The sequence below is a fragment of the Mustelus asterias genome, assembly GCF_964213995.1.
Source record: "Mustelus asterias chromosome 26 unlocalized genomic scaffold, sMusAst1.hap1.1 SUPER_26_unloc_2, whole genome shotgun sequence".
Lineage (NCBI taxonomy): Eukaryota > Metazoa > Chordata > Chondrichthyes > Carcharhiniformes > Triakidae > Mustelus > Mustelus asterias.
Genome location: NW_027590087.1, coordinates 656,946 through 683,681, shown reverse-complemented (window position 1 = coordinate 683,681; position 26,736 = coordinate 656,946). Strand labels below are relative to the sequence as shown.

General features: G+C 43.4%; 2 protein-coding genes across 2 annotated transcripts in view; one reads left to right on the top strand and one right to left on the bottom strand.

The window, feature by feature from the left end:
- Positions 1-26,736, top strand: part of LOC144482119 (NACHT, LRR and PYD domains-containing protein 3-like) — a 456,525-nt gene that overhangs the window by 369,079 nt on the left and 60,710 nt on the right. The window lies entirely within an intron of this gene.
- Positions 1-26,736, bottom strand: part of LOC144482118 (NACHT, LRR and PYD domains-containing protein 3-like) — a 60,708-nt gene that overhangs the window by 19,449 nt on the left and 14,523 nt on the right. The window contains exons 2-4 of the mRNA XM_078201349.1: positions 23,039-23,247; positions 22,648-22,701; positions 2,814-2,939 (exon numbers count right to left, since the gene is read on the bottom strand). Of these exons, the coding sequence (XP_078057475.1) occupies positions 2,814-2,939; positions 22,648-22,701; positions 23,039-23,247 (389 nt within the window). The remainder of the gene's footprint in view (positions 1-2,813; positions 2,940-22,647; positions 22,702-23,038; positions 23,248-26,736) is intronic.

Below are 26,736 nucleotides of genomic sequence, written 5' to 3'. Positions count from 1 at the left end.
CCGCAGATGGTTAGATTCTCTCTTGTTAGAAATCATCATTCCTTGGCATTGTATAGCACAAATGCTGCATGCTATTTGATCAGCTGGATAACTCAGAGCCAGGACATCCTTCTTGATGGCAGCTTAAGTCTTGCCCTAACCCACTTTATGGTCCTGTGACCCTTACATTGTTCAGAAAATTCCCTGTCACATGAAGGCAGACACTTAAATTTTCAGCCTACACCGCCTTAATGTAGGATTCCGCCTCGATTTAGGCTCGAGTACGAGGCGGCATAGTTAAAATAAGGCGCCCTTGCACAACATGAAAACCCACAAGAAATGAAAGCATGAGTAGGCCACCAGTTCCTTCAAGCCTGCCCCGCCATTCAGTACAATCATCGCGAATCGATGCCGGCCTCAACTCCTTTCCTGTGCCATTTCCCCATTGCCCTGCATTCATCCATCGATCAAATATTTATCTACCTCTGCTTTAAATATTTCGCATGATCCAGTCTCCATCCACCTTTGGAGCAGAGAATTCCAGAGATTGACTTTCAAGAGTGAAATTAGGAGAAGATTTCCCACACAGGAACTCTCTTCTGTAAGTTATGCGAGATGTGAGCTGATCTAACTGTCTTTGACATCACGGGAATATTTGACCAATTGTGACATTAGGGAGTCCGGGTAGAACTGAAATCAGTGGGAATCAGGGAAATCTTTCCACCGGCTGGAGTCACACCTAACAACAATTGTTGTGGTGGTTGGGCGCCAACCATCTCAGCTCCAAGAGTTCTTCAGTGATGTGCGAGGCCCAAACATTTTCATTTGCTTCATTAAAGACTTCCTTTCATCAGAAGGCCAGAAGTGGGGATGCTGACTGATTGCACAATGTTCATTTGATCTCATAACTATTCCAATACTGAAGCAGTCCTTCCCCATATAATACAAAGAAGACTATACGCATTCATGGGATGCTAAGTGGTAAGCACCCACCAGTCCCTCTCACCCACAGCACCACCCATCCAGCCCCACCCACCCTGCCCACTCCCACAGCACCACCCACCCAGCCCCATGCCCCAGTCCCACCCCGCAATCCCAAACACCCACGCAGCCACCCCTTGCAGTTCCACCCAACCAGACCCTGACCCTCCCCCCACCCACAGTCCCACACACGCAGCACCCGCCACTGCACTCCCACCCACCAAGCCTCTGATCCCCACCCCACATCCCACTCGCACAGCCCTCCCACTGCAGTCCCAACTGTCAGGCCCTCTCCCTGCAGTCCCACCCACCGAGCCCCAAGTGCCCCTCACCCATGGACACACCCAAGCCCCTTACTGCCTCGCCCACGCACCCCCACACATCCCCCCCTCAGTCGCTCACTCCCACACATCCCCCACCCCACACCCCTCCACTCAGTGCCTCACTCCCACTCACTAATCGCTCTATTCGCAGCGAATGTTGGGGAGATCCAGCCCCACTGCAGTTTGTCCCACCCAGAGATGCTTTTGCTTTTCTCACACCAGCCTTCAGCACAGTGTTCACTGTGCCCCCAATCGTGGTTTGTTTCTCTCATTCACAGTCAATAGTCGACAAATCAGCAGCAATGGGAGAGAGAAATTACCTCTGATTGGAGGATCAGCTCCAAGCAGAATCCTGAATTGAAACTCAGCTGTTTTACAACAATTTAGAAACTGTCTCCGGTGCCGCGTAGAGGAGCTTTGCGGGTCACACCCGGCCCCCTCGGTCCGAAGCTTGGATAATCCTACTCTAAATGGTCACTCTCCCCCACTTTCCACTCAGTCCCTGTCCTGTTCCCTCTTCCTGTTTGAGCTGTAGACAGGATAGAAATTATATTTGTAGTTTTGTGATCCTACCTGTGTCCATTCTCATTTTTGATGAAGCTGCTGTATATTCTCTCCTGTTTGAACCTTCAGCCATGATATTGACAGGCCTTGCCTGATTCTGAGACTCTGTAATGAGGATAATATCAATGTCAGGATCAGATGTAAGTATTGAAATCAGAAGCAGGGCGTTGAGATCTTGACTAATATGCAAGATATATTTCAGAATATTACAGTCTCAGATATGTTACTGTGATATTAGTAACAGTTGTTTCACAAAGTATCAGTTGCCATCATCACGTCCGTTGAAAAATCCTTTTCCCTTTCAATCCGATACCCAATTTCCAGTTTCCACTTTGCTCTCCAAAGTCATTGAAAATGTTGTTACCTCCCAAATCCATGACCATTTTTGCAGGAGCACCTTGCAGCCAAGTTTGAACCTGCCACTGCTCTTGAAATCACAAATACTATCCTATCCGACTCTGACAAAAGTCAGTGAAGTATCTTCATTCACCCATCTGCAACCTTTAACGTGCTTGACCATGTTATCCTTGTCCAACTCCTCCCTCTTGTCGTGCAGCTGAGTGGAAATGCATCAAAGGCCCCTGGTTCAATTCTGATCTATTACTTTACATCCAGAGAATCAGTGACATTGCTTTCTCTTGCCACTCCCACACCATTATCTCTATCATTGGCCCTCTTGTATTTCTCATCAACATGCTGCCCCTCGGTAACCTGGCAGCAGGTTCAACATGCAAACTGCTGATATCCAGCTCTACATTCTCACTGCTCTGAAACTCTGCTTCCTGAATCCTGGCTAACTCACACCACGTCTCAGTTCATTCACCTGTGTTCACCAACTCTCACTGTCTCACAGCCTGACAACAGCTCAATTTTAAAATGCTCAAACTAGCTTTTCAATCTCTCCATGGCCCCTCTCTTCCTATTCATGCAGCCTACAGCAGCCCCAGAAGCCAGCGACATCTCTACCTTGCCCAGTCTGACACGTTGTGTATCTTGAGGATAATTTGTCCACAATCCAGACCAATTACTGAGCTCCGGAATTCCCTCCCGAAGCCTCTCGGCTGCTTTACTTTTCCCTCTTCTCAGATTCACCTGAAAAGGATTAACAATCTGACAAAAATTAGTCACCTGCCCAGCTATCCCTTCGAATGTTTTATGTATTTGTTTTCCCACTGAATTGTTCTCTTGTTGAGTGTCTTGGGATGTTTTGCTACGTTAAAGGTGCTATACAAATGCACGTGGCTCCATATTCCCCACTCGTGTGGATGTGTCAGTGTCTGAGTCCCTATACCTGTACACCTAATCAAACTCAGCTATTGTCCTCTCCTTTCTCCGATATGGAAATGGAAAAGTGATTCAGACATTTAATTTCTTCAAATTAGAATTGGAAGTTATTCAACAGCAATAATTTACAACCAAGGTTTAAAACCAGCAATGTAAAATGCAGTTACCCGTTTCACTCTTAATCTCGTAGAACAACTCAGATTTCCAGTGTGTCTGATTTTGTTAAAAAAAAAAATCCCAAAGCACAAATTCATTCTCCCTGATGGGTCGCTTCAATTTAACACTAAATTTACAATATCATTCTAGCGAGGCTCTGTAATACACATCTGGTCATCTGAACAGATCCGGAGTTATTCCTCATCAACCCCAATGACCCGGCCTCACCCACACCGAGCCAGCATCAGTTATTGGGTGAAGCCACGTTGACTTTCAAGAGGACCCCAGAAATTTATCAGTGCCTCGAAATGGCTGCAATGCAAAAGATATCCAGAAGACTAATGGTGGGGCGCAGGAGGGGACACTGCATCAAGTAAAGAAAGAGGCAGCAAGAAGAAAGGCGAAAGCAATAGAATGTGTCAGTTGTTGAGGGACACATTACGTGGATCATTGCAAATGCTTTGATGCTGTTTGTCGCCACTGCAACAAAAATGGGGGTTTAGCCACGAACTGCAAAGATGCTAAGAGCAAGTCGAAGGTGGAGCAAGGAAATTCAAATTTAAAAATGCATGAGTCAGCTACACATCAACTGGAAAAATCAGAACAGACACAGAAGCAAAGGATTCCATATAATTCCATAGGATTTCGGGGAGCAATGGAGAAGGACAAGAGTGGCCCTTGGTTCAGGACGAGAGCCAAATACATACAAGTTAGAGAGGATCAGGGGAATTTGGTTGGGGAGCGGAAATCAGACGGCAAGTCCAGGTCTGGCATGTGGGCAGCTTTTAAAGGCCGGTTAACGGAATTGCAGAACATGCATGACCCATAAAAATGAAGGCTACTAATAGCAGAAGTCGGGAACAATGGGCGACAAGGAAAATTGTAACCTTAGTCAAAAAGAAAGCATACAATAGGTCGAGGCAACTAAAAAACTGACAAAGGCCCTGAGGAGTATGGAGAATATAGCAAGGAATTAAAACGCCTAATTAGGAGGGCTAAAAGAGACCATGAAATGTTGTTCGCAAACAGGGAGATGGAGAATGCCAAGGCTTTTATGCATGTATTCGGAGCAAGAGGGTATGCCTCCACCACCCTACTTGGCAGCGCATTCCAGGCCCCCACCACCCTCTGTGTAAAAAACATCCCTCTAATATCTGAGTTAAACTTCGCCCCTCGCACCTTGATCCGGTGACCCCTCGTGAACGTCACTTCTGACCTGGGAAAAAGCTTCCCACCGTTCACCCTATCTATCCCCTTCATAATCTTGGACACCTCTATTAGATCTCCCCTCATTCTCCGTCTTTCCAGGGAGAACAACCCCAGTTTACCCAATCTCTCCTCATAGCTAAGACCCTCCATAGCAGGCAACATCCTGGTAAACCTTCTCTGCACTCTCTCTAATGCCTCCACGTCCTTCAGGTAGTGCGGCGAACAGAATTGGATGCAGTACTCCAAATGTGGCCGAACCAGCATTCTATTCAGCTGCATCATCAGACTCCAGCTTTCATACTCTATACCCCATCCTTTAAAGGCAAGCATACCATATGCCTTTTTCACCACCTTCTCCACCTGTGTTGCCACCTTCAAGGATTTTTGGACTTGCACACCTAGGTCCCTCTGTGTTTCTATACTCCTGATGACTCTGCCATTTATTGCATAACTCCTCCCTACATTATTTCTTCCAAAATGCATCAGTTCGCATTTATCCGGATTAAACTCCATCTGCCACCTCTCCGCCCAATTTTCCAGCCTATCTATATCCTGCTGTATTGCCCGACAATGCTCTTCGCTATCCGCAAGTCCAGCCATCTTCGTGTCATCCGCAAACTTGCTGCTTACACCAGTTACACCTTCTTCCAAATCATTTATATATATCACAAATAGCAGAGGTCCCAGTACAGAGCCCTGCGGAACACCACTGGTCACAGACCTCCAGCTGGAAAAAGACCCTTCGACCACTACCCTCTGTCTCCGAGGCCAAGCCAGTTCTCCACCCATCTAGCCACTTCTCCTTGTATCCCATGAGCCTTAACCTTCTTAACCAACCTACGATGTGGGACTTTGTCAAAAGACTTACTGAAATCCATATAGACGACATCCACGGCCCTTCCTTCATCAACCGTTTTTGTCACTTCCTCAAAAAACTCCACCAAATTTGTAAGGTACGACATCCCTCTTACAAAACCATGCTGTCTGTCACTAATGAGATTGTTCCGTTCTAAATGCACATACATCCTGTCTCTAAGAATGCTCTCCAACAACTTCCCTACCACGGACGTCAAGCTCACCGTTCTATAATTTCCTTGGTTATCCCTGCTCCCCTTCTTAAACAACGGGACCACATTCAATGTCCTCCAATCCTCAGGGACCTCACCCGTGTCCAAAGAAGCGACAAAGTTTTCCGTCAGAGGCCCAGCAATTTCATCTCTCGTCTCCCTGAGCAGTCGAGGATAGATGCCATCAGGCTCTGGGGCTTTGTCAGTTTTAATGTTCCCTAAAAAACCTCACACTTCCTCTCTTGTAATGGAGATTTTCTCCAGCGGGTGAACACCTCCCTCCGAGACACTCCCGGTTAACACGCCCCTCTCCTTCGTGAATACCGATGCAAAGTATTCATTTAGGATCTCCCCTATTCCCTTGGGTTCTAAGCATAATGTGTTGGCCATTTGGCAGAACAGGTAACAATTAGACACTGCAAATTTAGTCTTTTGTGCTGTTGTATCACACCTTGAAATGAAGCAGGAGACATAAATGATCAACATTGAGGGAAATCGTTTCTGCATTCATCCTTGGTAATTAAATCAACGCTGCATTCAAGTATAACACAATTATATCGTTCTTTCCTGCGAAACTATGAAATAGAGAATTACATATTTAATTTCAAAATCTCAATCAAACCCGTAGCTTTATTTTGGAACTGACATTGTTCTCGCCATCAATGCTTCGACAGAACATGTATTGACGATTGTGATCCTTTCTGGAAGAAAGTGTGGCCTCTCCAAGTGCGTAACAACCTACCTGGTGGCCATGGCAGCGGCGGATCTACTGGTGGTAATATTCGATCTGATATTCAGACAAACACCAATTGTTTTTGAAGAAGAATTTCACTTGTGATGCATATCCCTCTTTGTAACATCCACGCTGCCGTACTTTATGCCACGACTGATTGTTCTGTTTGGTTGACTGTCTCTTTCACCTTTGATCGATTCGTGGCCATTTGTCCTCCAAAGCTTAAAATTAAATATTGCACCGAGAAAATAGCAGCTGCTGTGTTGGGAATATTAAGCAGTCTGAGTTGCTTAAGGAAAGTTTTCTGGTATTTAATGCTTACAGGTCACCAGCAACTGAGGAACTCTCATTTGTTTTGTTTCTCAGAATTACATGTCCTGTTCTCTGCTACTTTTCCTGATTGTGCTCCTCAGCATTTTCACTGTCCGACATATTTTAACATCCAGCAGAGCCCGCAGAAGACTCTAAGGGGACAGTCCCAGAGACCCAGAGATTGAAAGTCGAAGAACATCCATCGTTCTACTATTTGCCATCTGGGAAAATTTCATTATTTCAAGGCCAACGTTAACGTTTTATTCTATATAGTGCAGAATGAGCTATTTGGGGTACTATTCCATGAATCTACATCTTTTTGTGAAATAATTAGTTTTCATGCTGCAGCTCCTGGGTTGCTGCACAAACACTTGTATTTGTGCCGTAACACAGACTAAATTCAGAAAGCAATTGAAGAATATGCTGATGTATCCTTTTACTTCAATTGTTCAATTGTTTCAACTATCGGAATAACGGGATCGCTGGCTGTGTCCAGAATTACATTGTTTTCTTCCCCTTCTGGCTTTCTCGTTAGACAGTGGTGATGTCACTGTCATGATAGAGCAGACCTTAATATGCATTTCACATTTATGTGGGATCAATGAATGTTGGTGTTGATCAGTATGTCAATTGGTGGTGTCCCGTTCTGTAGTCACAGAGCAGAGGTGATGTTGTCTATTTTGGGACTGTTTGAAATGGCTTTAATTGCAGCAGTTAGACCAAACGCAAGATCTGTAGCTAACGGTTGAGAGTGGATTCAAGATCAGTGTTTATGACCAAAGGGTTGAAATGAGATGCGTCCACGTAGGGACAGAACAAAGTGAGTGGCTCTACGTAGTGGCATTGATTTAGGTAGGATGTAGGTATGATGTATGTACGAAGAGCAGGGGGGGCGGTCATACGAGAGCAATTCAGCGAGATGGGTGCGAGGCTAAAAAGTAAGGCCTCCAGGGTAGTAATCTCTGGACTGCTCCCGGTCTCGAGTGCAAGTGAGGCGAGGAACAGGGAGATTCTACAGTTGAACGCATGGTTAAAGGACTGGTGCAAGAGGGAGGGTTTTAAATTCATAGATAACTGGGAAGTCCTCAAGTCAGGATGGCAACTGTACAGAATGGATGGATTACACCTTAACTGGAAGGGAGCAACTATCCTGGCTGGAAGTTTTGCTGGAGTATTTCGGCAGGATTTAAACTAGTGTGGCAGGGGGGTGGGGAACAAATCAGTAGGTGAGTAAGTACTGAGGCTGGGGTTGAGCTGGGGGCCAGGGCAAGGCTAGCTAAGAAGAGGAGCACTCTGGAAGAGGATGATCTCAGTGAGCCTGGAGTTGTCGAGTGCATCTGCTTCAATGCGAGGAGCATAACGAGTAATCAGACGAACTTAGGGCCTTAATGCTTACGCGGAATTTGAATGTGGTTGCGGTGACGGAGACTTGGTTAAAAGAAGGACAGGACTGGCAGCTGAATGTTCCGGGATATAAGTGTTTTAGGCAAGACAGAGGATGGGCTAAAAAAGGTGGGGGAGCAGCGATATTAGTTAAGGAGCATATTACCGCGGTGCAGAGTGTAGACATCTTAGAGGGGTCATGTACTGAGTCACTGTAGGTGGAACTCAGAAACAGGAAGGGTGCAGTCACTATGCTGGGGGTGTACGACAGACCACCCAACAGCCCACGGAAACTGGAGGAAAGGATATGTCAGGAGATTCTGGATAGGTGCAGAAAAAATAGGGTTGTTGTAGTGGGGGACTTTAATTTCCCTGGAATAGACTGGAAAGTGCTGAGAGCTGGGGTTCCGGACGGGGAGGAATTTGTAAAATGCATACTGGAAGGTTATTTGGAACAGTATGTAGATAGCCCGACTAGAGAGGGGGCTATACTGGACCTAGATCTGTGAAATGAGCCCGGTCAGGTCGTCAAAGTTTCGGTAGGGGAACATGTGGCAAATAGTGACCACAACTCTGTTAACTTTAGGATAGTAATGGACAAGGATGAGTGCTGTCCTACGGGCAGCGTGCTAAATTGGGGGAAGGCTAACGGTAGCCGGATTAGGCAGGAATTGGTGGACGTTGAATGGGAGAGGATGTTCAAAAGTAAGTCCACGTCTGGCATATGGGAGTCTTTTAAGGAACAATTGATAAGGCTGCAGGATAGGCATGTGCCTGTAAAAAGGAAAGATCGGAAATGTGGGATTCGAGAGCCATGGATAACCAGGGAAATTGATGATCTGATTAAAATGAAAAGGGAGGCGTACGTTAAGTCCAGGCAACTGAAAGCAGATGGAGCTCTGGAGGAATACAGAGAGAGTAGGAAATAACTCAAACGGGGAGTTAGAAGGGCAAAAAGAGGTCACGAGATGTTCTTGGCAGACAGGATTAAGGAGAATTCTAAGGCATTCCATTCATACGTTGGGAACAAAAGAGTTGTCAGGGAGAAAATCGGACCTCTCAGGGACAAAGGAGGTGAATTATGCTTCGAACCCAAGGGAATAGGGGACTTTCACGAAGGAGAGGGACGTGTTAACCGGGAGTGTCTCGGAGGGAGTTGTTGACCCGTTAGAGAAAATCTGCATTACAAGGGAGGAAATGTTCGGTTTTTCAGGGAACATTAAAACTGACAAAGCCCCAGGGCCTGATGGCATCTATCCTCGACTGCTCAGGGAGATAAGAGATGAAATTGCTGGGCCTCTGACGGAAATCTTTGTTGCTTCGTTGGACACAGGTGAGGTCCCTGAGGATTGGAGGACAGCGAATGTGGTCCCGTTGTTTAAGAAGGGTAGCAGAGAAAACCCGGGAAATTATAGGCCGGTGCGCTTGACGTCCATGGTAGGGAAGTTTTTCGAGAGGATTCTTAGAGACAGGATGTATGTGCATTTAGAACGGAACAACCTCATTCATGACAGACAGCATGGTTTTGTAAGAGGGAGGTCGTGCCTTCCAAATTTGTTGGAGTGTTTTGAGGAAAGGACAAAAACGGTTGACGAAGGAAGGACCGTGGATGTCATCTGTATGGATTTCAGTAAGGCACTTGACAAAGTCCCACATGGCAGGTTGGTTAAAAAGGTTAAGGCTCATGGGATACAAGGAGAAGTGGCGAGATAGGTTGAGAACTGCCTTGGCCATAGGAGGCAGAGGGTAGCAGTCGAAGGGTCTTTTTCCGGCTGGAGGTCCGTGACCAGTGATGTTCCACAGAGCTCTGTACTGGGACCTCTGCTATTTGTGATATATATAAATGATTTGGAAGAAGGTGTAACTGGTGTTATCAGCAAGTTTGCGGATGACACGAAGATGGCTGGACTTGCGGATTGTGATGAGCATTGTCGGGCAATACAGCAGGATATAGATAGGCTGGAAAATTGGGTGGAGAGGTGGCAGATGGAATTTAATCCAGATGAATGCGAACTGATGCATTTTGGAAGAAATAATGTAGGGAGGAGTTATACAATAAATGGCAGAGCCATCAAGAGTATAGAAACACATAGGGACCAAGGTGTGCAATTCGACAAATCCTTGAAGATGGCAACGCAGGTGGAGAATGTGGTGAAGAAGGCATATGGCATGCTTGCCTTTATAGGACGGGTATAGAGTATAAAAGCTGGAGTCTGATGATGCAGCTGTATAGCACGCTGGTTAGGCCACATTTGGAGTACTGCATCCAGTTCTGGTTGCCGCACTACCAGAAGGACGTGGAGGCGTTAGAGAGAGTGCAGAGAAGGTTTACCAGGATGTTGCCTGTTATGGAGGGTCTTAGCTATGAGGAGAGATTGGGTAAACTGGGGTTGTTCTCCCTGGAAAGACGGAGAATGAGGGGACATCTAATAGAGGTGTCCAAGATTATGAAGGGGATAGATAGGGTGAACGGTCGGAAGCTTTTTCCCAGATCAGAAGTGACGATCACGAGGGTCACGGGCTTAAGGTGAGAGGGGCGAGGTATAACTCAGATATTAGGGGGATGTTTTTTACACAGAGGGTGGTTGGGGCCTGGAATGCGCTGCCAAGTAGGGTGGTGGAGGCAGATTTGCTGACATCGTTTAAGACTTACGTGTATGGTCACAAGAGCAGCCTGGGAATGGAGGGATACAAACGATTGGTTTAGTTGGACCAAGGAGCGGCACAGGCTTGGAGGGCCGAAGGGCCTGTTTCCTGTACTGTACTGTTCTTTGTTCGTTGTTCTTTGTTCTTTGATTTGAATCAGGGCTGCCAGCAGAGTAACTAAGCAAGGAAGATATTTGTGGCTCTGCTAACAGGGAGCAAACCCGTTGACATGTCACTTACATATGGCTCAATATCTACTTCAATAAAAAGTCATAGGATATATAATTCACTTTACAACATGTGCTTGCAAGTTTACCGACATTGCCTGCATGTTCAAGTCGGTTTAGCATTTCAGCTTGAAAATGGAGGGAGGATATAATGGTAACATTGAATCGGCACTCCACTTAGTCCTGATAACATGACACACATTTCTTCACCAAGAATCTATCCAGCTCTGCCTGAAAAAAACAAAATCTCCACTTCCAAAGGCTTTAATAACGAGATATACAGTGGCACTGTGGAGTGGAGTAACAGAAGAACAAGAAAATGGCCTCAGCTGAGGAGGTGAAGATATTGAAAATGTTTGGGCTGATATAAAAGAACAGCTGCAGTAGATTGCGGAGCCATTAACAGTAGCGAAACATTTGGAAACTCCTCGCAGTTGCAAATAATTGAGCCTGCTACATATTTACTGCAATAATTATGGAAACCATTAACTTTCAGACAAATTGAATGAATCGAATTGTAACTTGAATTTTAGAGGAGGCGATCCAGGAATATATTTGATGTTGATACTCGGAAAAATTCGCTCTGGAACTCCACAGAAATCAGGCGATTTTAGGCCAACTGATGTGCAACGAGTCGGCGTTAATTACTTACGTCACAATAAATATTTTTGGAGAGTACATCATGCTGGAATATCATTTGCAGTTTGGGAACGAGAATTGTGAATCTATAACAAATGCTTCACACTTAAAATACTTTGCAACATTATGAAGGCACAACCTGAGGTTAACTCTATCAAGTTAGTCAGAAATGCTGCGTTTTTAAATGCTTCATGCTTTTGTTAAAAACGTGGCATTGCTATCAGGCACCGTCAGAAAGGGAAAGGGCTATTCCTGACTCTTACCAGCGATTTAATGCATTGAAGAAAACCGTATAGAAAATGTACCAGTCTTTTATGTCAAGGAAACATATGGACGACATCATGATGAAGTAAAAGGCGCAGATATTTGAGAAGCTTGGTTTCAAGAAACATGGTCGGGGAACATTCTGAAAATAGCACATAATGCAGAAATGAAGGAAATTTGGAATCCAACATGATGCTATCAACGAATAGCAAAACTGAGAGTAAAGCCTCTCGTCAAGTTATGTAAACATGCAACTAAGAGGAGATATAATTATCTCGTGTCCCTCTTTCAAGAAGAGAAGGACAGAGTGCAGATATTTACGACAGAAGATAATCCAAAAAAGAAATCCAATAGTGAAAGCAGAGGTGGAAAAGTTGTATGAATAATATGAAACAATTATAGACAATAAGATGAAAGGGACAAAGCAAAATCAGCGAACAAACTGCTGAGATGTCTGCTCGCATATTGGTGTGCTCGGTTCTTAAATAGTCTGCTGAACATATAGTTGAAATATTGCTGGTAAGTTACAAAATCTTCTCTATTCTTGAAAGATCCATGAGGATAGCAATACTACAATTGAAACAACACCTTTTAAGAAGTGGGGGAGATGGGGGTGGGTGACTGGGGCATGGTGGAATAGAAAACTTATGGCAAGTTAGACCAACTGCTGTCAAAGGAGAAGTGCACTCACATTCATTATTGGAGAGGTGACCGGGACAGTTAAAACATTCGGGGACAATGGGCATTAAGAAAGGGACCTGCGACAGCACTGCCGATGTATGTTCACCACCGAAAATGTTTTTACTCGGGAAAGCAGCACAATATCACATTCAGAAGGACATGTGGAATGTATAATAAATGCTGGAATAGCCAGATACTTTGAGCGTTGTTATTTTTTAATGTTTTCAGCAATAGAGAAATGTGGAGTTAGGGCCATTGAATGAAGCAAGTCAGCCTAGACGAACAAAGAAGGCAGTGATCTGAGTTCCGGCAGGAATTTGAATGTAATGTCAGGTCAACAATTAACGGGCTGAACTGCCTCAAGGGACAGCGTGAAAAATTCCTGCCTCCAAATGATTAGGTTTCCTATCGTGGAAAAAAAGCACCAGTTGAGCATTACACATTGTGAATCACTTTGCGATCAGGTATAACATTTTACAATCCAAAAGCACATTTTACAAATGTGCATACATCTCTAAAATCCCATGCATGCATTTCTAAGAGGTTAAACTCCTTCATTACCATCTAATCATTTTATAAAACTGTATCACCATGTTTCACGATATACAAAGTGATGCTTTATAATTATTCTTGAATATGTTTAACGCTTTTAAAATGAAAAAAAACTCTCTAATTTTATTTGCAACAGTTCCAGATAATTTATGATTCTTGAACATGCTTGAGTCATAACCATGGAAAATGTTTTGCTGTCGTTCAAAAAGTTCCAAACAATTTTAAGCCAATTGGAAAACTTAGCAAAAATATTCAGTGGAACTACGGACGTGGGAGATTGTGACTGCCCCTCATATTATGGCTGAATTTGGCTGATCAAGGAGCATGGACAATCCAGCAATAGTTGGGATTCAGTGGGAAAATTCACCGCTGGTTGCGCCCTGCATCGCTCCAAGGAGCATGGTTTTGGTCCTTGGAGGTCAATCATGTCAGCTCGATGGCATCAATTCGGGATGCCCACGCGGGAGTTTACTGGGCCCAATCATCCTTATCTGCTCCATCAATACTCATTATTAAATCATAAGTTCTGCCGATATAACTCATCAATTCCCAGGCTGGTGATGTGCGATAGGTTACTAAACCCTGTGTTCAAGCCATAAATCATAGGCATGTTATTAATCATGTTATGTTTAGATTATTTGGTTTTCTGCACAGCCACACATTGTTTTATGGTCCATGAGTATTGACACCTGCAGTGTTTCTGTCTGTGAACTAGCAGTGTACATTTTTATCCCTATGGGTATTGACTCAGAAATAGCAGTCTCTATAATTAGTTCCTCTCTACTGCATAGTTTATCCCTTTTAGTGATATTCGTATGGCTAGTAGTTCCCTTCACTATTGCAGATCTTCATTTATTTTGTTCTCCAATTTTCAGAATGAAACATTAGAACACTACTCCAGAAGAATATGTGGGTGTTTTGTTACATTCTGGAGTTCGCAATAGCACGTTAAGTTGCACTTTTGAAGAACAACTCAGTGCTCTGTTCTACTCTATTAAACAAAATACATCATTCAGCGTTAATGTAGATGAAAACTTTGTGTTGCATTTAACTGATTTTTTCATAAGAAGACACCCATCTTTTTTAACGATTACATGTGTTTCAATTCATTAACTTGTTCAAAATAGCTGATGCAATGTAAAGCAGAAGGGTATCAATGTTAAGTTCCACGCTCTTGTTCACAATAACACATCTCGCTAGAAAGTGAATGTCTCTTTTACTTAATGTTCCATGCCCAAAATTATACAATAACCTGCTCTGCAGAAGGAGCTATTTTCATTCCATACTGGTTTATTGTCCATAATATACATCCAGCTGACCTGTGGTGTTCCAACACTCTCTATTCTTCAAAACGATCTTCAAACTGTCCTGGAGAAAAACATTTCTGTCTTCAGTTCCACTCTACTCTTTCTAATAACACTGTCAGTTGTTGTATAAATTAGCATCACCATGTGCAATGTTTCTCTTCTCCAGATGAACTGATCTTACGTCAGTTGTATGGAAATTATTGGAGAGGATTATTCGAGACAGGATTTACTCCCACTTGGAAATAAGTAAACGTATGAGAGAGAGGCAACATGGTTTTCTGAAGGGGAGGTTTTGTCTCACTAATTTGACCGAGTTTTTCGAGGAAGTGGCGAACGTGATTGACATGGGTTGGTAGGGAAGTGGATGTTGTCCAAATGGACTTCTAAGGCCTTTGACAAGGTCCTTCATGACAGACTGATACATAATGTGTAGTCTCACGGATCAGAGGTGAGCTGGCAAGGTGGATACAGATCTGGCTGGCTCATAGAAGACACAGAGTAACAATGGAACGGTGTGATTCAGAATGGAGGGCTGTGACAAGTGGTGTTGCTCGGGGATCAGCGCTGGGACCTTTGCTGTTTGCAATATATATAAATGGTTTGGAGGAAAATGTAAATGTTTGATTAGTAAGTTTACAGACGACACAAAGGTTTGTGGATTGGCGGGTAGCAAGGAGGACCGTCAAAGGATGCAACAGGTTATTGCTCGACTGGAGACTTCGATGGAGAGATGGTCGATGGAGTTTAATACGGGCAATTGTGAGTCAATGCATTTTGGATGGTCTAATACACATCGGAAATATACAGTAAATGACAGAACACTTAAGGGTACTGATAGGCAGATGGATCTGGGTGTACAGTTATGAAGGTCACTGAAAGTGGCAACACAGGTGGAGAATGTCGTCAAGAAGGCATGCAGCATGCTTGCCTTCATCGGCGGGGGTATTGAGTTTACAAATTGGCAATCATGCTGCAGCTTTATAGACCTTAGATAGGCCCCACTTGGAACATAATGTTCAATTCTGGCCTCCATACATCCAGAAGGATGTGTAGGCTTTGGACAGGCTACAGACAAGATTTACCAGGATGATGCCTGGTATGGAGGACATAGCTATGTGGACAGTTTCGAGAAACATCGTTTGTTCTCACTGGAACGACGGAGGTGCAGGGGCGACCGGATGGAAGTCGACAAGACTTATTGCCCGTTGTGGAAAAGTCAATTACGAGGGGGCAGAGGTTTAATGTGCGAGGGATAACGTTTAAAGGAGATCTATGAGGCCCGTTTTTGACATAGAGTGTGGTAGGTGACTCGGACTCGCTCCTGGGGCATTTAGTGAAAGCAGATTCAATAGTGACTTTTAAAGGGCGTCTTGACAAACACATGATTAGGATGGGAATAGAGGGATATGGTCCCCGGAAGGGTAGCGGGTTTCAGTTCAGACGGGCAGCAAGCTTGGAGATCTTTATTGTTTGTTTGTATCAAAGCATGAGGCTATACCATAGAAGAGCAGGACTTTGTTTCATTAAACACTCCACTTTTAACTGCAAAATCCGGTTTGTGGTAGAAGATCATTTATTTGTCCCAATGTATTCCATTTTTCACAATTACACATCAAACTCTACTTCAGAAGAGCGTTCAAATCCGGTTGTACTGTGGAAGATAATTTAATTGTTAAAATCCATTGGTTTTCACAATTGCACAGGCAACTGAATTATAGAGAGCATTTATATCCGGCTGTATTATAGAAATTTTTTTGAAAATTCCAGTTCATTCCATTTTGCACAATCACACTTCCAACTCGACTGTAGAAGAGCATTCGTTTGTTGTATTCAACGAGATTCTTCACAGTAACATGTCAGGTTTCTTCACAGAAAATAACTGTTTTATTCAAATCCATTTTTTTTCTGAATAACGCAGCGAGGTGCGCTGTAGAGGAAACAATATTTGGTAAGTTGCTCTCTATGTTGTACCGTAGAATAGCAATCACACCTTATGATAATGCTAAAAAAAAAGTACATCCTTCCCTGCCATTTATCGCATTCAAACTTTTTTCTCATGAAAGCTTATTCAGCTCCGTGTAGTAGAGCACACCACTGTTCTTCATCATTCTAATTTACTCAGGTCAATCAACACTATGAAAGAATGTGTTTATGTTACATTGCACATTCTCAAACCAAGGCGGAAATATTCTGGAACATCGCAGCAGGTCTGAACAGCATCTGTCGAGAGAGATTCGAGGCAACGTTTGGAGTCTCGATGATCCTTCGTCAGAGCTGATGAAGTGCCATTTAGACTCGAAACGTCAGTTCTATTCTCGCTCCACGGATGCTACCAGATCTGCTGAGATTTTCCAGCATTTTACAGCATTTGTTTCCGGTTCTAGGATTTGCAGTGTTTTGCCTTAATGTTACATTACCTTCTAAGCCCTGATTGTTCAGAATAAGAGATCTGTCAGTCGTATAGAATAAGCTTTCCGTTTCCATTCTATACTTTATTTTTCTCATAGTTTCACCTCCAGCTTTAATATGCAAAATCGTTCCGTGTCATATTACATTATATTGTTCAGAATAAGATGCATTGGAACAACTGAAAATTGGTGCGTTTTTAAATTCCTCTCCATTGTTCACAATAAAGCAACCAGCCATACGAACGAAAAACATCTTCGGTACTTTTTCCTCCATAACACCGTGTATGAGAACATGTGCGCCTTCCATTGCAGTTTATTGTTCACAATTACACGACCATCTGGAGCACAGTTGGATATATATTTATGCAACCGTCTACATTATTGTCCACAATTGCATTCTTAGCTGCATTTTAGAAGGGCCTGCAGGTGTTATATTCAGAAGATTTTTTTTCACAATATAACACTTCTTTGTCCTTTGGAAGAAGATCTCTGTGTTCCATGTTTAGATGTTATCCATAATAACGCATACAATTCTACAGCAGAGGAGCATTTCTGTTTTCTATGCAAATCGTTTTTTTCATCGTGACACATCAAAATCTACTGCAGGAGTACATGGATGATACATTTCAATCTATTGTTCATAGCAATGCATTCAAATCTATTGTGAAGGAAGATATCTGCCAAATATGTCCTATGGTTCACAATTTGTGTTAGCCAAGGCCCCACATGACAGTCTAGTGCAAATAAATCTCATTCGATTGGGGATGGACTGTCGAGATGGATACAGAAGACAGAGAGGAGTGGTGGAAGGGTTTTTATTCAAAATGGAGATCTGCAGCTAGTTGTGTTCCGCAGTTTTCAGTGCGAGGACCTCTGTTGTTTTCAATATATATAAAGGATCTGGAGTAAAATGTGGGTGGTCTGGTCAGTAAGTTTGCGCCGGGAATTGTAAGAGATGCAACAGCATATAGATAGATTGGAGACATGGGCACGGAAATAGCAGACGGAGTGTGATCTGGACAAACGTGCTGCATTTTGGAGGATAAAATGTAGTGTAAATTATACTGCAAATGGCAGAAGCATTAGGAAAATTAGCATATTGAGTGGCCTGGGAGTGCAGGTGCACTGTTACCGAAAAGTGGCAACACAGGTGGCCAAGGTGAAATTAAAGCATATGGCATGAATGCCTTTGTCGGCCGGGACATTGAGTAGATTGACAAATCCTGATGCAGATTTAAAAACCTTCGTTAGGCCGCTTTTGGAGTATTGCATGCAGTTCTGGTGGCCACTGTACCAGAAGGACGGGGAAGCTTTGGAAAGAGTGCAAATGCTGTTCAGTAGCATGTTGCGGGGTCTCAAGGGTGCTGACTATGAGGAGAGGTTGATAAAACTGGCATCGTTTTCACGGGAAAGACGGAGGCTGAGGGGAGATGTGATAAAGGTCTACAAAATTATGAGAAATAGAGGCAGCGTCGATAGTCGATACTCAGAGGCTTTTTAGCCAGGGTGGAAGTGGACACCCAGTTACAAGGGTGCACAAACTCAAGATGAGAGGGGGAAAGTTTAAGGTAGCTGTGTAGTGCATGTTTTTCAGAAAGCGAGTGATGGGTGCTTAGAAAGCGCTGTCAGAGAAGGTGTTGGAAGCAGACGCATCAGCAATATCTAAAAGGCATCTGCATGGATTCATGGATAGAGATGCAATATAGCGATACGGTCCGAGTATGGACAGAAGCTTTATTTTCGTTTAGTTAGGGCATTATGATCGGCACGGGCCAATTGGAGGGCCGAAGGGCCATTTCCTGTGCTATACTTTCCTCTTTGTTCGAATTACGCATTCATTTTTTTCAGCAAAAGAAAATAACTTTGGTGCATTCCGTTATTTTGTTCATAAGTAACATCCTGTTCCAAGTAAAAAGAACAATTCTGTGTTACGATCCACTCTTTCATTCAAAACTAATTTGTACTTATTCTGTGAGTTATCATCTATCTGTTCAGCACACGTTACCATTCAAAATCATAGAAGAGGACCACGAGATGTTAGTGAAACTGAGAACTAAATGATGCATTGGGAATTTGGCAACTGGAGTGGGATTTCACTTTCCAACTTAAAGGTAAGGCAGTTTGGAAAGTCTAATACAGATAGGAAATATACAGGAAATGGCAGAACCCTTATTGGTATTGATAGGCAAAGGGATCTGAGTATACAGGTACACAGGCCACTGAAAGTGGCAATATCAGGTGGAGAAGGTAGTCAAGAAAGCATACGGGCATGCTTGCCTTCATCGGCCGGGGCATTGTGTTTAAAAATTGGCAAGTCATGGTTACAGCTTTATAAAACCTTCGTTAGGCCACACTTGGAATATACTGTTCAATTCTGGTCGCCACACTACCAGAAGGATGTGGAGGCTTTGGAGAGGGTACAGAAAAGATTTACCAGGATGTTGCCTGGTATGGAGGACATTAGCTATGAGGAGAGGTTGGAGAAACTTGGTTTGTTCTCACTGGAACAACGGAGGTTGAGGGACGGACCTGATAGAAGTGTACAAGTTTATGACAGGCATGGACAGAGTGGATAGTCAGAAGCTTTTTCCCAGGGTGGAAGAGTCACTTACTAGGGGGTAAAGGTTTAAGGGGCAAGGTTTAAAGGAGACGTACGAGGCAGATTTTTTATACAGAGAGTAGTGGGTGACTGGAACTCGTTGCTGGGGGAGGTAGTGGAAGCGGATACGGTAGTGACTTTTAAGGAGCGTCTTGACAAATACATGAATAGGATGGGAATAGAGGGATCTGGTTCCCAGAAGGGGAGGGAGTTTTAGTTAAGTCAGGCAGCATGGTCGGTGCTGGCTTGAGGGCCGAAGGGACTGTTCCTGTGCTGAAATTTTCTTTGTTCTTTAAGTAGACGATTTAGAGAGATATGTGACTGAAATACAAATCATTTTCAATCGCTGGATTGCGCTTCTCATGGGACCTGAATTAGTTTACAGCAGCAGGAGATTGAACGAGAGAATCACACTTCAAACATTCATTCAATATAGAGATATTTCATAGCTGTTAACCGGTAAGAGGTGCAGAACCTGTAAGGGAGAGCTCAGCCTGAGTGAGATTGGGACCAGGCAAACACATTTGTGAATTTGGTTCAAGGTAGCAATTTGGTGAGAAGTGTTATTTACATGTTTGTTTTCGGGCGTTATATGCCATCAGCGAAAGTTCTTATCCCCTGTGACTTATTGGTGACTATTTCAGCTGACATGAGGCAGCAATAGAAAAAGAAGAACAACGAAGTCGTCACAGGAAACTTACGAGCAGATTAAATACTCGGTGTTATTGTTTTGAAGGACAACTTCAGGAAAAGGCAACATTTAAGCCTATGTAGTCAGTTAATAAAATTAATCCCAAGTCGTAACATTCAAGGTAAGAGAAGTAAGTAGGAAGATGGCAGTGCAGCCCAGTGGAATGTGTGTCCAGTAACATATGCACAGTCATGGACTTTACATTATCCTTGGTGACCATATGTGCTGAAGGTGCTGACCGCTGCAGCAATCTGAAATCCGGGTGTGACAAATTGAGAGGCAGGTGAAGACAACGTGGCTGAGATCAATGTGGATTGTAAATTCAGAGAGGTGGTAACAGCTTAAATTAAATGCATCGACGAAGGGGGAACTGGTCAATACTCAGCTTCAAATGAATGCAAGTAGATAGTGCGTGGGTCACAATGTTCCTGCTCAGTAATTTATATGTAATTTCAGATGCTGTTTCCTCTTGGCAGTGAATTTAGAACAAGGTCTGTGAAACGACAGGAGAGGAAGGAAGTGTAGAAGAATTGAAGATGAATAGTGATATTGAAGTGATTGTTTCGTGATATAAAGGCTTACGTTGTTGGAAAGAAATCATAGAAACCCTACAGTACAGAAAGAGGCCATTCGGCCCATCGAGTCTGCACCGACCACAATCTCACCCAGGCCCCACCCACTAATCCCTCTAATCTACGCATCCCAGGACACTAAGGGGCAAATTTTAGCATTACCAATCAACCGAACCCACACATCTTTGGACTGTGGGAGGAAACCGGAGCACCCAGAGGAAACCCACGCAGGCACGAGGAGAATGTGCAAACTCCACACAGACAGCAAAGCTCCACACAGAAAGCTTGATTCTTGCAATTTATATTGCCTCCATGGTGTTAAGATCAAATATGTCACAGAGCAGATGTAGGGCATTCTTCTGGGAAGGCGGGAGGAGTGGATAAACAGCTGAAATCTGCGGAATATATTGATACTAATGACTCAGAAGGATAGGCCCCCTCCTTTACAATTGCGGGAGCTATGTAGAACATGAGCAAGCAGAACAAGTGTCACGTGCAAGCTAATAAAGAGTAGGACAATAAGACAGAAGGATTCTTGGCTGGAAGAATGGTGCAGGAAGGAGGCCTTGAGACTAATTGGACGCTGGGCCTTTCTTTGGTGTCAGCACCATTTTGACATATGGAGCGTTGCACCAAAATAGACAGGGCACTGTGTTTCTGCTGTTGCGAGGGCTTTAAAATAACTCGATCAGGGTGGGATCTGTGAGGAAATATTAAACAGCATCAATATGATAGAGAAATGACACCAATCGGTAATAAGAACGAGTATACAGACGAGCAAGTTAAAAAGGTGCAATTGGAGGAAAGGAGAATGTACTGAGGTCAAGCCGGGATTAATCTGCATGTATGTGATTGCATTGAATTTGACACATGTAATTAGTGCATTCCAGATGCATATTGTCTCGAACAAATGTGATGTTGGAGCGATAACAGAGTTGTTGCTCAAGGAAGGTCAGGGCTGGGCGTTAAATATTCTTGGCTCCAAGTCATTCCGTTTATGTTGGAAATGTTGGAATAGGAGGAAAGGAGAAAATAGCACGACATTGATTAAAGAGAGCATTGCAATGCTGGTTGAAGACTACGCCCCACGGGGATCAATAACATAATCAATTTTGCTCGTGCTATGGAACAATAGAATTGCAAATAAGTTGTTCAATATCTTCGAGAGACCACCAGCTCGTGAGAGTGATGCAGATAAATAAATCTGCAGGAAAATTACACAAAGATAAAAACATTATACATGCGTCAGACTGCGTGACTTTCATAGCATAACTGTAGGTGGTGGCATTGGTAGTTTAAAGGGTGTATAAGGACAAACAGTGCAAGGTCGGATGAGATGGGTCATGCAGGTTAATGGATAAACATTCAGGAAAAATTATCATTGTATTGTAACATCCGAGATGAATACATAAACGAAAAATAATTGTTCTGGTTAATCTAACAAGTGTATATTTTTTAAAGTGTGCTCAAATTTTATTGATGCAGCATCGCACCTGTCGCAATAGCTGGTGTAATGCTGTTCTTGTGGTGTACAATGGTCTTTCAAAACTGATTATACAGAGTGCTAAGCACAGACCCGTGTGGCAAGGGATAAAAGGGTCAGCCGAATCGTTGATACACAATGGGCAAAATCACAGCCAACTGAGAGGAATCGTCAAATAATAGTTTTAGGGGTGGAGAAAGGTTTGCATTTGAATCCCCCAGAGATCGATATTACGACCACTGAGTTTCTTGATGTTGTGTACTGACTACGATATTGGTGTACAGTGGTAAATTTGATATTTGTTTCTACTTTGACACAGGAGGCATTGTACTCTGAGAGACGATAACGATAAAGAATACATGGACAAGCAGGTGGAGAGAGCTGATAGATGACAGGTGAAATTCAATGCGGTGAAGTGTGAGGTGATGTGTTGTGGTTGGAAGAATACTCAGATGCGGAGACGGAACAGACATGGCGGGCCACCAGACCTCTTTCTGTTCTGCAACAATTCTAAGATACTGTGATTCTGCCCATTAAGTGTGCAGCATCAGACTCGTGTACAGGTTTACTGGACGAGAGAAACGTACTGTTTTGGTTGATCCATGTGACGAAGAGGGAATGTGAACATTCAGGTCAGCTACCTGGAGACAAGAGAAGCACAATTGTGTATTCTCAATCCTGGAACCTTCGGAACAAATGAAAATGATTGACTCATTCCCAATGCGTCAATTATTTTCATCGTTGAAATAATTGAAGAATTGGAGTTAAGGGATACTTGAGCACATTCTTTAGCTGCTCTCTGAACATTGTCTGTGTAACGGCATAAATAGCAGTGTTCGTGCAGCAACTCAGGAGTTGCAGCATCAATCCCAATTCCTGAATATATGCATCTAACCATATGTGCCGATATCCGAAGTAATACATCCGCCACCATATAGAGTAAACCATTAACATTGCCCATAATAGGATGAAATTTGCCGATATAACAAACAATAAAATGATGGATTTCCTTCGGCTCTCCATCTCAAGGTCTCTGGGGCTTTCGTGACTCTTGTTCTTGCGGAGTCTCTTGCGGGCTCTGCTCCTTACTACAATGTGCCTGACGGTGAAAACATTGAGCACCAAAATGACGATAAATGGGACACATGGGTTCAAAAGGTTGTGCAAGAACACAACAGTCCCCCAGACTGGAGAGAACAAAACATAATTCGGGTACTGGCAAAACCAAGGGATATTCCTCAACCTATATGCACCCTTCAGCATAAGGGACCAGAAAATGTTCTTCAAACAGCTCATCACAGTCGCTGTTCCCAGCACGACAGCTGCCGTTTTCTCACTGCAATATTTACTTTTCAGTTTTTGGGAACAGATGGCCACAAATCGATCAAAGGTGAAAGTAACAGTGAACCAGACAGAACAGTCAGTAGCTGCATAAAGCAGAACCGCGTGGACATTGCACACGGGAATATACTGCAGGAAAAGAAAGTGTTCCCAATAAACAATTGGAATGTGTCTCAATATCAGATCGAGGATAATGACCAGTAGATCCGCTGCTGCCATGGCCACGAGGTAAGAAGTGACACATTTTGAGAGACCACATTTTCTGAATTTCAGGACCACCATCGTGACAATGTTCACTGTAAGGAATGGAACCAAACAAGAAAATTAAGCTTTGAGCCTGGAAAATAGTTAACAGTTTGATTCAAATGTTATTGCATGTGCTGCGAAATATTGAAATACATTAAAATGTTAGAGAACAAACCGAAAGATCTGCAATGCTGCGGAAGAAAGCAAAGATTCGGTAACGAAAGTTGGAACACAGTAGGGAGGATACCACAAGTTAGGGTTTCCACAGGCCATGGGGAACCCAGGAGCAACATGAGATCTATTCATAACAGTGTGATCAAGATGTGTTGATGGAAGGAATCGGGGAAAGCTGTACCTTCGGTGAGTGACCAGATGTTATGGTTGTATTACTGACAAGGACGCCTGTTGCACAAAACATTTTTTTCCAACTTCACTAACACTAGCAATACGTTGTATTTCTCGGAAAGAATGTTAAACCCTTCCAGTGGTATAATTGCAGAACAGTCACAAAACAGGCGTCCATGTGAACTTAGACATGAAACGCAAGCTTTACAATTTGCTCATTGCAAATCCAGAACAAAAAACGTAACGAAAGGTTTTTCTCAAAATTACATTTGATCAAGCCATATCCAGAAATTTAACATGCATTTAGATTATCAGAAGGGCTGAACATAAAAAAGTCACTTATTTCCAGTCTGCAATAGAATGCATGAAATTGTTGGAGGCCTGAAAGATTCGTTTCCCCTGTCTTGAAGCAAAATGGAGGTTGCAATTTGTTCGCTTTCACTCAAACATGTGTTCGGGCGCCTGTAGAAACGAAACTCGATTCCATGACAATGGATGTATTAACGCAGCTTACTGCCAGGCTTTTCAATTCTGTTTTTTTTGCTGGAACATGATCTCTTTCATCAGCGTCTCCTTTTTTCGATTAAATGACTCCCACACTGGGAAGAAATCCTGTTTTAAATGTTTCAATAATGACCTCATACAACATCAAGTACAACATGTTTTGTTACAGAATAAACTGCTTCCCTGTGATGTGACATGATGAGGAATATCTGATGCCAACACATAAACATCCCCATTCTCTAATGCTCTGCTCCACTCACCACAACATTTCCACTGCATTATTTTGTGGCTGTAGTAGGAGTCAGAGTATAGGGACAGGGAGGCAGGGGAGTGATGGGTGAGGCAGGAGGGAGAGAAACAAATCTGCTTTGAAACTTTACATGACATGGACACAAGCACTGGCGCAAAATAGTTACAGCCTGATACTGAAAGGCCAATTGAGGGAGAATGTTCCATGGCCTGAGGGGAATTGTTTTTCAATTCAAAACTACTGTGGCAGCAGGATGGCAATCAGAGCAACAGATCAGCAAGTGAAATGACCGACGAGGACTTAGAGTTTAAAAGCAATAAGGCTCAGGGGAAGGCCCGTCAGAGAGAGGTTAATCAGCAAGGCAGGGATGGCGGTCTGAAATTTCTTTGTGCTAACTTTAAGAGTATGACAGCTCATACAGATCAACTTGAAGCTTGGATTAGTACAAATAACTGTGATGGTGCAGGTATTACAGAGACTTGGTTGAGAGAGGGGCGGGACTGGGAGCTTATCGTTGCAGAATTTGGATATTTCAGGCGTGATAGAGAGGGATGTAAAAGAGGTGGGTGTAGTTGCATTCCGGCTTAGGTGGAATATCTCAGCTGCACTGAGGAAAGACACCTTGGAGGGGGTCTCATCCAGCGAACCCATAAGTGTAGAGTTCAGGAATAGGAAGGTCGCAATCACATTGGTGTGGTTGTACTGGGCCTCCCAACAGCCAGGGAGAGACAGCGGAACAGGTATATGGACAGATTTTGGAATCACGTAAAAACTACAGGGTTGTTGTAGCGGGTGATTTTAACTTCCCCTATATTAACTGGGACTCCCTTAGTGTCAAAGGCTTGGATAAAGTGGTGGGGAATTTGTAAGGTGCGTTCAGGAGACATTCTTTATGAATCATGTAATTAGTCTAACTAGGGAGGGGGCCATGCTCGGCCTGGTATTGGGGAATGAACTCGGTCAGGTGATCGAAATTTCAGTGTGGAGCATTTTGGAAACAATAGACATAATTCTGTAAGCTATAAGTAACTTATGGATAAGTATAAGTGTAGCCATCTGATGGAGTTACTAAAATGGGTAAAGGCTAACTACAACAGTATTCGGCAGAAACTGGGGAATTTAAATCAGGGGCCACTGTTTGAGGGTATGTGGAAACGTTTAAAAGGGCAGTGGATTATAATTCATGACCAACATGTCTGCGAAATGAAGGAAAACGATAGCAAGTTTTGGGAGACTTGGGTGACAAGACATATAGTGAGGTAAGTCAAAAAGAAAAAGGCGGCATAAGTACGATTTAGTAAACGGGAGGCAGACAGAACCCGCCGAGAATATCAACAAATGAGGAAATAATTGAATCAAGGAGTATTTCGGTCTGAAGAGGACTATGAAATGTCCTTGACAAACATGGTTAAGGAAAATCCCAAGGCGTTTTATATGTATATAAGTGGGCATGCATGCAAGTGGGCAGCTACGGAAAATGTAGGCCCACTCAAGGCTAAAGGAGAAAATGCCTGGGTTCATCTTCAGAAAGTGAGTGAGGTCTTACCGAATACTTCGCATTCATATTCACAAAGGAGGGCATGTTGGGTGGTGGGTCGAGAGGGGAGCATGCTGATATAAAGAATGATAAAATGCTGGGTTCTTTGAAAAGCATTCAGGTAGGCAAGTCCCCAGGACATGCTGGGATTCATCCCAGGATACTGAGGAAGGAGAGGGAGAAGATTGCTGGGGCCTTGTTCGGAATCTTTATATCCTTTATATTCATCGGAGAGGTCGCAGAGGACAGGCTACTAGCCAGTGTTGTTCCTCAGAATAAGGAGGGCAATAAGGGTATTCTCTGAAATTACAGGCTGGCGAGCCTTACACAAATTGGAGGAAAATTACTGGACAGGATTCTGAGGGACAGGAATTACTCGCAAATGAAAAGCACTCTCACGGACACAAACTCCGACAAACAAACGAAACGCTCAGTGTTTGTCTGTTTATGTGT